The sequence below is a fragment of the Lottia gigantea genome (assembly GCF_000327385.1).
Source record: "Lottia gigantea unplaced genomic scaffold LOTGIsca_17, whole genome shotgun sequence".
Taxonomy (NCBI): Eukaryota; Metazoa; Mollusca; class Gastropoda; family Lottiidae; genus Lottia; species Lottia gigantea.
In genome coordinates, this window is record NW_008708133.1 from 2,099,348 (window position 1) to 2,112,205 (window position 12,858).

A 12,858-nucleotide genomic window follows, 5' to 3' on the forward strand; every position below is an offset into this window, starting at 1 on the left:
GGCACAACAATACCACTGAACATCAAATTTGATATATTATGAGCCCCTTATTCTATACTGTTTAATTTTCAGGTAAAAAATAATGAGACTACTGTTTAGGAAAGTAAAGGCTAGATTGACAATAACAAGAATTTATTAAAAATCATGTTTCCCTTTAGTGCACACAAAATTTACTTTAATATTGTCAAATTATTTTTGGCTTTTTCATTATTAGGAGTTATCATTTATTTATGATCTATAATTCCCAATAACCTTTTCAAAATTATAGTTTGATTTTCAAATTGTTTACAAAGTAATGTTTAGTAACAGAAATTTTCGCATTTAAACAGTAGGAAACAATTATTCTTGTAAAGTTTCAAGATTTAAAGAATTAAATAATATCTTTGGAAGTAGTGACCAATAATCCAACTGTACAGGGTTTTAAATGTCTATGATGTAACCTACTTTTCCTTTAACTAAGGGACATAATAATGTATTGTAATCATATCGGGTATTGACGTGTACTAATTGAATAATAAAAGTTCTATCAATATTTTATGACTGGAATAAAACACAAGTATAGTTCAATAGAGCCTGTCACGAACAATACATATTACCACTGGGTGTCAATTGCCATTAACAAGAAGTTTATCTTGCATACAATATGAGATAGAGTTTCAAGCTCTCTAACATTAAAGGTAATAAAGAAGTAAAAAGTTGCTAGTGTTGAATATTAATCAGCTCTGTTACAATGATTATTTGACATGTATTATTGATGATCAAATCAAATTCTGATCTTTCTTCTAACATAGACATAATACATGTACTTAGCTTCAAGTTGAAATTGTCTGAGTTTCTATTACATTATCAATATATCATGACAGACTGACATATTCAACAGGGACTTTGACACATAATCTATTATGTACTGTTTTCTTTATTTAAGGAAGTGTATTGCTCTATGGCTGGGCTGTGTTTTAGAAATTAAACTAGGAGGAAAATATTTATTATCACATATAGTTTTTGATGGATATCAACTGATTTGTTTCTGACTGCAACAAACATCCACAGAACTCATTTCAAGAAGACCTTGAATCATAAGAACACAATCACTAAAAAAAATACTATATAGCCTGCTAATAGTTTCCATCCAGGATGACAAATTGTCAAATGGACTTCAAGCACAATTTCAAATTGGCATGTTCTAGAAGTATAAGTACACTCTTTTAACAAAACACAATAATATTGATTTGAATTGATTTTAAATAACAAGAATTCAATAATAACTACCTTGATATTGTTGAAATAGTTAATAATAATTACTCTTTTAGTAATTCTATACTGATTGTTTGATTTAATGATTATGCAGATTCTAAAAAATCGGTAATGTTTTTTCTAAGAAAAAAAGAGTAAAGTCTGCTTTGAATTATTCAAACATTTTAGCACACTGACATTTTGATAGTAATAATATAGAGATTGATTTGATAACCTATTCCAATAACCTATAGACAATTAACCCATTTCTACCACTCATTAAGTTCAATGTTCAAATTACAAGATACAATATTAGACATTAGGGTTAATATTTTTAATAATCTTTTGTAATGGAGCTGGCTCTGTGAAGTGCAAGCCCACTTTCTTGCTTTAAATATAAATGGCTTGATTAAGCTCTGCTCAATTTTTGCTTGTTCAGAACTAACAGATTTTTTTAAGCCCATGAAAACCTTTTCAACTTTGGACTTGGTCCCTATCCATTTAGTACATATATGGTTATGCTCATACCCACATGAGCATCATCTGTAAAGAAATGAAACATGATTTCGAAAAATGGGCATGCTTATATAATATTAATGTTCCAATGACCTTGCTGATCCAAGTGTTGATCCCAATAAGTTGGTGAACTATATTTGTGTATTGTATCATTTGGGAAGAAAGGTGGGGACACAAAAAAAAAAACTTACCATCATTGGCTGATTTAATAGCTAATATAACAACTAATATCAAAACAATCATAGTTAATGAAGCTATCATAGCCATTAATAATCCTTCTAACTTTGTTCTTTTTCCAATCCATGTTGGTGATGATGGACTGCTTCTGAAATAAATGAAATACACCAAACAATTAATACAAGATTTTATTTCTAGCGAATTCTATTTGAAATTGAAATAGAATCAGAGAAAGCTAATGCTCAGTTCACACCAACGGCGCTTTGATGGCGCTTTAAAGCGGTACCAAAGTGTAACAAAGCGTAACAAAGCTCGACTAAAGCACCAGGGTCGTAATAGATCTCTGGAAAGCTTTGAGCAAAGCTGGATATTCGGCAAGATAGCCAAAAATTTTTAAACTGTTTAAAAATTTTGGGCGCTCTGTCACGAATTGATTAAAGCGCCGAGAACGTATCAAAGCTTAACTAAGTGTAACAAAGTTCAGCAAACTTGACTCAAAGCGTAGGAAAGCTTAACAGAGCTTTATTCAAAGCGGGGACCCTAGTCTTCACGGTCTGTCACCACTTGATCAAAAGCGGCATGAAATCGACCATTTCGAAATTTTCAAATGCGTAACAGAGCTTAACAATGCACAACAGAGCTTGATAATCGTATCAGAGCGTGATTTAAAGCATCATAACCGCATCAAAGCTCAATAAAGCTTATCAAAGCATGATATAAAGCATAACAAGGCCTGATCAAATCGGGAAATAATTCGTCCCCAAAGCGTAGCCAATTCGTATCAGAGCTTATCAGAGTGTAACATTACTTAGGAGATCATGATATTTTTGGAAAAGTAAACAAAAAATGACGGCGCTTTGCTCGCCGATTTAAATCGCGGCATTCGCCGTTGGTGTGAACTAAATCTTACTGGATGTGCAAACTACTCTCTGACAACAGCAAGTTCAAAATTGAATTTTTCTGTCATCCTACAAACATTCTAAATTAAATTGTCAATTGCATGCCATTTGTATAAGAATGTCTTCAGGTCCATACAAATATAAGGTTATTTTACATTTCTCTCTAAGAAATTACATGTGAAGACGATCAACATTTCAAGTGAAAATTTCCCTCTTAAAATCCATATTTCTAGTATAATAATTTTTTTTATTGCTTGGCATTTTCATCAACCAAAGACAAACTAATTCACATAGACACTTTTGCTTACATGAGTAAATTGACAGAAAATTCCAAGATGACCTACAATTTTGGATAATTTGCATTTTTAATAGTACCAAGAAATAATATATAGAATCATATATATATACAAAATAGAATAGTTTCATTGTTAAAATAGTGCTAAATATATCAATAGATTTCTATATATATATATATATATATATATATATATTGAGTACTATTATATATATATATATATATAAGTATTATTTTAAAGTTTAAAACAGTAGATTCTTAGCACTTAAAACTGAAAGAGAATTAAAAAAAATATTAAGAATGAAAGAAGGTAGCCTAATTATTGTCCATTCCGTTTAGGGTATAATTATTCATTTATTTTTCTTTAATTGTAGATGAACTTAACATTATATTTTTCTTCTGAGAAGCAGTATGGAAACATAAAACAAATCTGAAGAATGTTTTGAGTCATATCATGTGTAACTGGCAACAACAATAATTGAAATATGATCTTACCCTGCTATCATAACCCTTGTCCCTCCCTGCTCAGCAGGCCCATTCATCTTGATATCCTGTGACGACTTCAGTTTGGCAGTTTTGAGGTTCTCCAGATTGAAATGAGGTAGTTCTGAAATAATTAAACAATATCTTTTATTTTCAAGTTAACAGAAAAGCATACAGTCAAGTAACCTAATTTCGTGGAAACCTATTATTCGTGGATTTCCGGAAAGGATTAATAATTTACATGAGCGACCTTGCATGACCTCCGCATTAGTTTGTTTCAATAAACATTGGTTTTCTCTACAATATCAGCTAGTAGAATGAATTCAGTAGTTTCAAGCAAGGTAAAGTGTAATAATGTTTACTTTGACAAATACAAAATGGTGGATTTCACTTATTACCAAACATCACCATTTTTTATCGGCCGAATTTCCTTATAATCCCAAGCGGTAATCGGAATTCCAAGTGTCGTCTGCTAGAATGTAGTCCTACGAATGAAGTCACGTGATCAAGTAGCGGATTCTGTGTCAGCAGAAAATTTCTATGGAACACAAATAGTCAGTCACTATTTTCTTTTTAAAATCGTGGTTCTTTGGAGGAATTGTCACTAGTTATAATGAATTGATATTAAAGATAAATACTAAGAGAAGTTAATTATACCAACCGGTATCCATACAACGTGTTTTTCTAGACTTATTTATAGATCAAACATTGTACACGAAAATAAGTGAGGCATTCTGCCGCCGTTGCCAAGTTGGTTGCTCATGAAATATGGGTCAAAGTGAAGGATTCATAAAGAAAATCGAAATATATAGTAATTGTCTGATATGGTTAACATGGAACAACTACCAGAATTATGGTTTCTCTCATTGTTCAGCAGAAAAAAATTCAGTGAGTGTGAGTGATGATTTCCTGAAAATTCTGAATTTGTCTTGATAAAACTGATTATTTATGTTTGAAATATAAGCATGTGCTTATTTATTTATATTGTGTGGTTTTTTAATAATGGTATCCAATAAAAACAGAATTACAAGTAAAAAATATATAATATAATTAATTAATAACGTTCATAATTAGTTTATTACACCTTTAATTCACTAGAATTGAAAACATATTTCAATTGATTATTTGGTTAATTAAACACACTCATTCCACCTTTTACTTATTACTCCAATATAAACAAACACATTTTAAAAGGCATATCAAATAAACGTGCTTGAAAATTGAAACATTAGAAATTACACCAAGATTACAAATTGAGATATTCCAATTCATTGCCTCTCTCCTTTAAACTGTTTATTTTCATTTCCTGCTTAACAAATAAACTAAAATTCAAATTATATTTGCTAAATCAATCAGCCCTGATAACTTAGTGGATTTATTTATTGACCTTATGCTTTACTGTTTCAACTATATCACAGAAATCTGGAACATAAAGGTGAAACAGGATCATTTCAGCATAGTCTTAAAAGACCAAAATGATTATCAATGCATTTAAAAAACATGGATAACTTTTCCAGGGGTGCAGGATGCAGGTGAAGAAAGTTTTTCCACAGCCACCCTAAAAAAATCATTCACAGCGGAAATGGTGATGATTAGTTCATTATTTCATTTTGGGAAACAGGTGGAAGTCTAAGGGTCTGAAACAAGCTATAATCATGGGCTTATTTTATTGACACCAGGTCCTGTTTCTGATTTCTTGTCATGAGCTTTGACACCTATCTTTCAGATGGGGCAAGTTTATAAGATAGAGGACACTAATAACACTACAGTAGCAGTTATTTTGTCTATGATTCATTAAATAAGTGTAATTGTTGGTTGAAAAAGTATTTTTCAATCTGACCTAGACATACCACTTAAGATTAAAATTGTTCAGCCAGCCCTTGTCCTTTGTAAATGATTAACAATTGCATCAAGTTTCAGAAAAATCTGTTAAGAACTTTGTATTTTAAAATTGAATTTATTGTATAACTTAAATGAATGAGAAATTAATTTGTTATCAATTTCAAACATAATTTGTCTGAAACCATTCTATCTGGACCATGACATTTTGTTGAGGGAATTATTTTTCATATACAATAAGTTTTAATGTTGATTCATACATGAATAAAAGAATCTATTTCACTGATTTATTTAGAGTTTAGATAGTTCTTAGAATCTATATTTCTATATAGATGGTTTGAGATCTAATTCTAAGTTTCCTTAAACTGATTAAAACTTGCTATATACATGGGTTTGAAATTTCCTTTCCTCCATAAAATACCATTCAACCTGAAAATTTTAAGACACATGAAATTCTCCTCTTAACATTCCTAACAGTATTTATATCTGTTTGGGAAATGTGTGGAAAATTGAAAATATCAAGTGTTTTCAAATCAAAGGTTGAATCAATTGCTAGTTTATCCTGATTTCAAACATCAAAGATTTAATGAAATGAGAGCTATTCCCCCGAGGTTGTTATGGATAAAAGCGAAAGTGTTAGCTACTTAGTTTTGATCACACTTAAAGAGATAACATATGGAAATGATTCTGTCATTAAAAGATCTAGCATGTTTTAAGGCCCTCTTTCAACTCATTGATTATATAAATAAAACTTCAGTTTACAATCAAACTTATCTTATAAAATAAACCATGCCTAGGTTCACCAAACATATTTTCTTATATTATTGTAACACACTTCTTTAGAACCAAACATGTTTGAATTCAATTCTTTCTTATATAATATTACACACTCTTTTGACATACATAATGTATAGATTCATTTTCTCACATATTAATTACACACTTGAAATAAACCAACACTTAGGTTCATCAACCTCCACTTTCTTACATGATGATTACACACTTAAATATACCAGGTTCATCAAACATTACTTACATAATGACATGCTCTTGGAAAATCATCAAACATTACTTACCTATGAATATCATTACATACTCTTTGGAAAATGTATCATGAATTATGTACATGCACCGCCATCAAGTTAGCTTACATCACATTCATCCAATGCTATTTTTGGAGCCATTTTGAGGCATATATATTTTGCAAAGGTAAGTACAGGTGCCTATGCATTAAGAAAGCTATAAGTAAAGGTGAAGAATTTACAATTGTACAACTTGACCTTGGAGAGCTCAATTCCAGAACTGGGTGGGCTGTACACACCAGACAAAGAGCAACTTCATCTTCCTTTCTTCTATTTATATTATAGTCAAACTTTTTTTATAAGAATATACCATTTATTATTACTTTCTAATAATATAATTTAAAACTCTTTTGATATATATCACGTATAAGTTTATCAAATATAACTCAAACCACAAGCAATTTATGCAGAATGTTGTCAATGTAGGATACTTGTAATTTCTTTCATTGTTTTCTCCTACCTATGAATAAGGAGATAAATTAGGCAGAATAACCTGCTAATGGTTCTTATAGACAATAATTTGTCCAGTTAATGAAAGAGAAAGATAAGAAACACTAAGGTAATAAGGTTTTTATAGAAAAAATAAACAAAATAATGAACGCCAATATATAGAATAATATTATGATAAACGATAATTGGTGTCTATTTTTAATCATTAGTTTTTTTATAAAATCACAAATCTGATAATGTAAACATTTATAGCTGATGAGTTCAACTAACAATTCATATAATTTACGGTCTCCAAAATTACGTTCATCAAAAATGCATCAAGTTAGAACTTGTCCGCGATCTTATCAATTCAAATGATCACACCAAGTTTCATCAGAATCAGTTGAAAACTGTAGCTTCAATCCTGCTCACGAACTATTTTTAACAAATTTCAACGCGTTTTAACAAAGTCAAGGGCAATAACTCAAAAACTGTTTATCGAAAATGTTAGAACTTGTCTAAGATCTTATCAATTCCAATAATCACACCAAGTTTCATCAGAATCAGATGAAAACTGTAGCTTCAATCCTGCTCACGAACTATTTTTAACAAATTTCAAGGCGTTCTAAGTCAAGGGCAATATCTCAAAAACCGTTCATCGAAAATATGTCAAATTCGAACTTGACCCAGATCTTATCAATCTAAAGCATCACACCAAGTTTTATCAAAATCAGATGAAAACTGTAGTCTCTATAGTGCTCAAAAGAAATGTTGACGGACGGACCGACGGATCGACGGACCGACGGACAGGGGCAACGACAATATACGACCACATATTCATGTGGGCATATATAAATGAAACGAAACAAATTAATATTTCTTTTCTTGCTTTGAGATATTTTCCTTCACATTTTCTGATTCAATTCGTGTTTAAAATAGCCATAATCTCTTTTAAAAATAAAATGGGGCACACAATAAAACGTACAAAAACCTCTAGATTTTGTTTTAATGATCACAACGACTGAACAAGGTTGTTTGTTTCAGAGTTACTTCCCTTAACTTTTTACTGTCGTCGGGAACATGGAGCATAAAGGCCAAGGAATCTTTCTTCCATCTATAAGAATTTTTTCAAAATTAATCCTTGACGTAGACAATAATAATTCTGTGAATGCTCCTCCTGTTAATCCAACAGAATCATCGATATATGTTGTGGATAAAAATCTTCACCAAGACTACACTCCTGTATGCCGGTTGGCAGCGGTAGGCGGTTGGATTTTAAAACCCACCCTATTCCCCAATGCTGTTTAAATTCAAATCACTAATTACAGTAAACTATGATTAGCCGAAATTGGGAATGGCACCATTGAGTTTATTTTTATATCAGAGAATTAGGAAATTTGTTAATCAAAGATGATCTGATCAGCTTTAGGAACATCAAATGAAGTCATCCTCAAATCTCTGATGAGCTGATCTTAGATTCAGGCTTATCATTGTTTAATTTGGTCAGTCTTTAGGAAAACAGACCTTGATACATTTTTTAAATTACTGTCTGTTTTAAGAAATACCCTAAACAGACCAAAAACACAATGCAAGGAAAAAGACATCTAGTCTGTCATACTAACAATTAAAATCTATTACCGGTATCTAATTTTTTCAAAACATTCCTCAATTTAAATCCTTCAGCCCTGAAATAATGGTCTGTAAAGATTTTGAGCTTATGAGCTTGTTGAGTGGAGTTGAGCTCAGTGAACGCCATAGGCTCTATCCACTAGTCTTTCAGACTTGATTTACACTGAATTCATCTGTAAGTTACAACAACTGAATAATAAAAACAAAACAAAAGGACAATACATAAAATATAATGACTGGAAGCCAGTGTACAAGACAAAATCAGTTAAATGTGACATCAAGAAAGACTTCAGGTCATTGAAACATTTGCTCCAGCTTTCTATGACTCTATATATATTGAAAATCCAAAATCTGACATGTGAACAATAAGATAAAATAATGTTCAAGATAACATGTAAGTATTAACAATAATCAATTATTTGCACTCTACAATAATAAATGCTTGGTAATAATCAGATTTGTTTTTTTGGCTTGTGCTCTTTCTTTATTGTAGACAAAACAGACTTTTTCTTTGTACATCTAGCCATTAAAGTATTAATACAAAACTTTAAATATGTTTGTTGTACACTGAGCAAAAGCCTTCACAAATCTAACCTGTTCTAATGTAAAAGCTTTCCATCACAGATGCCACATTTAAACAAATGCTCTTTGAACTTGTAGCCAAGTACTACTTGTGGGGACAGCAGCTAAAAAAGATCTGTTAGAGATGACACAGCGTGAAAATCTTCATTTCATCATCACAATCAAAATACATGTAGTCATTTCAATGCTTTAGGCATTGTCAATAATTGATTGTGGTAGATTACTACATTTTAGCTTTTACCTTCCGCAGTAAACTGGAGACACAATAAGTGTCTGGTGCCTTAATATATGGTATAAAGGGAAACAAGATCTTGATGTAAAATTAATCATAATTCCTTACTTTATTTTTGTAAGGTGAGATACTGATAAACATTTCTGCTCTTTAAGAGTTAATGTTACCTCATTACGAGAATGTTCTTTAGCAGTCATACAATATGACAGGAATAAAAGTATCTTAATATTTTGTTTAAGAAGTTGACAGAGCCTGGTTTTCAGATGTCCATTTATCACAAATGTTAAGACTGTTGTCACCCCTGTTATCATCCAAATGATGGCAATCAATTTTTTATTGATTCAGATATCAAATATGTTTGCATTTTCACACTTTCAACTTGTATCATGATTATCAGATATATACCTCTTCAGACACTGTATTTAGATATATTCTGGACCTTTGGCATTAAGTAAATTGTTGTATTGTATCTTTTGAATGTTTTAACTTAAAACGCATTTGTTCACCATTTTTGAAGGTTAATTTAGACCTTGAAAATATGTAAATAGTAAATTCCTTCAAAAATACGAAAAAATAAAAATTTCACTTTCAATTTTTCACTAGCTTGTCTTCTTCATGAATAGTGGGTTACCCCCAAAAATTTGTTGGTAAGGTCTACAACACGGTGTGCTGATAAATTTTTGATTATCCAGTCCTGACAATGCAGAAATGAAATGAAATTTCAAACACAGATTATTATCGTTACATATGACCAACAATGCTAAAATTTCGACACTGTTAATGACTAGCTTAGCTGAACAATTCTCGTTACTGATATGTTATATAAAACAAAAGGTATAGTCTATTGATTTTGATATGTAGCTGATTACAAGAGACTATCAGGACAAACTTTATACTTTATAAATTCATACAATGACTTGTAGAAATTGATTTCCTTTAATTGCAGTATGTAAATGGTCTGTGACAAAGTGTAAAAGTTAGACAGATTAGAGATAGCCAGATTTGCCTCAGAAACATTTTAAGCTAATCTTATCAGCAACAGTTTTCACAGCTCACCATCCAAATTTGAGCCTTCAAATCCATGTGTGTCCAGATTTATCCGTATTTGAAAGTTAAAATAGGGATTCATCATTTCTTGCCAAAAATGTCTTTAATGGAATTCTCTTTAAAACATTCTCACTAATCCCTTTATTTTATTTTTTCAGAGATACAAACTTCAATTTCTATGTGTATTTATTCAATAGATTTCTTACCTGAAGGCCTGTCATTCACTACTAGTCTAGTTTTCACATTTTGTTGAGAAATTAAAAGTATGTCCTCTTTGTCATCCATATTTGATGTGATAAATGTAAAAAATTGTACTGAATACAATTAAAAATCATTTAAAGTGACTTCCACACATCATTGAACTGTGACATTAAATTATATATTTATATATATTCGATTATTGGACTAGTTTGTCTCAAAAATTCCTAATTAGCCCGTAATTAGCTAATTATGACGAGGATTTCCATAGGGTGACCATGATAAAAAACTGTCTAGTCTTTTTTCGAATAACCAGTGTATACAGTCAGGGACATCCTGATATGCGCGCATGTGCACTCCCCGCATTCCTTTCTTTTCTCACAACAACAATATGGCGGCTCGAAGAATGCACAGTTTACAATTTAAAAAAGGCTTCAGATTCAGAAAAAAATGGGAACAAAGAAGAAATGGGATCAAGAAAATCCAAGAATAGGTTTAGATAAGGATGTCTATGAACGTTGGTGTAATTTCATGGAGGAGAATCAGTTAAAATCTCATGGTGAAGCAGCCACTCGCTTTCTCAACAGTCGGTAAGAATGACGTCATTTGGTCACATGAACAAACATGGAGTTTAAATTTAGCTTCTCAAAGCAGATTTGAGTAAATGACTTCCTCAAGCCTTTCTACGTCCACATATGGTATTTTAACATATGAATATTTTCATAATTCATTAGAAACACTGATTAATCAATTAGTAAGCATGATTTGACCAAGAAAAATGAGCTAAGGCATCTTTAAGTACCAAATGATGCAGTAAAAATAATGATGGATGTGAGTTGAATATGCACTAAGCACTTCATGGAGAGGGTACTATAAGCAAAAGCCTGTTCCCCTATCCTATTATGTAAATAAATATTGTTTATACAAAAAAGGAGCACTTCCCTCAAAGTCAAATCAATTTGTACAAATTACATCAGTATTTTCTAAAATTGTGTTGGCTATGATTGCCAGCTAACCAATATATGGTACGGACCTGTCACTTGTTTTCCTTATCATGGCCTTAGGGTAATGAAGCAATGGTGGGGAATAGTCCTTGACAAGATGATTTTATGTGCCAGTTCCTTGGCCATTCTCTCTGACCTTTCTTTGTTTAATAAAGACTATTATCTAGCAAGTGTACGTGATGTCATGCAATATACATACTTAACAGTTAATGAGTTTCTTATTACCCATTATGAACAGGATTTTGTCAAATTATTAATGAGTTTTAAAAGGTGTCATTTTACAACAGAAATTATCCATGACATAATACTGACTATTTTTATTGTTAAACAATCTGATTATGCTTAATTTCCTGCTTCTTCTAGAACTCTTGGTCTATTCAAAAACAAAATAATGCTATCAAAGTGGTATCAAATTAAACTGGATTTTACAGAGTTAATAGGGGAAATGCAAGTTTATTGTTATTCTGACTAAACTTATGCATTTCAGGTTATCATTTTTCATTCTGTGTGTTTTAGAAATCTGTTAATATAGATTTATCTGTCTATCCTGCCTACAAATGGATGGAGAGACCAGATCAATGGAAATATATGTAAAAATATAAAGCATGAATAAGTCCCTACCTACAATAAAACTAAGATTTAAAGCAGGAATATTTTCTCAAAATATGTCACTTTAAAATAATTATTTTCATTCATTTTTATTAACAATGACATCATAATAGGATGGGAAATGATTTTTATCAGATTTTTCAATAGGCTTTGATCACAATTGAAATCAGTATTTTTGTAACGCTTCAATTCAATTGTCAAAAGTTGTCTAACAAGTTTCTTTGTAGAAAGAAAAAACAATTCATACAAGGTTCTGACACGAAATAAAACAAAACATATTCAATTGAACAAAACAATCATTATAAATATTTAAAAAAAATGTCAAATAAGACAAAACATTTGTTTGTTTTTTCAAGACTCAATTATACCTTATTTTTGAGTTAATAATGTGTCTGTATCAACCACACAATTCAAAATGACCTCATCAGTTTATTTGAGGTTATAAAAACTAGTAAGTTACTTCAAAGCTATATTCTTATAAAATATTATACCAATTAGACAATATTAAGTGTGTGGTCTCTCCAAAATAGATGCCAAGTGGACAAAATAGATGCCAAGTGGATGCAAAACATTGCATCATTTTATCTGTTGAGAATTTTTAGAA

At 30.9% G+C, this 12,858-nt stretch overlaps 1 protein-coding gene across 1 annotated transcript; it reads right to left on the bottom strand.

The window, feature by feature from the left end:
- Positions 1–1,012: 1,012 nt before the first annotated feature.
- On the bottom strand, positions 1,013–10,728 carry LOTGIDRAFT_158549 (hypothetical protein; the record flags this gene model as incomplete). The annotated part of the gene is made up of 4 exons (XM_009051703.1): positions 1,013–1,068; positions 1,941–2,074; positions 3,616–3,727; positions 10,650–10,728. The coding sequence occupies 4 exons, from the start codon at positions 10,726–10,728 to the stop codon at positions 1,013–1,015; spliced, it is 381 nt and encodes a 126-aa protein (XP_009049951.1).
- Between the last annotated feature and the right edge of the window lie 2,130 nt (positions 10,729–12,858).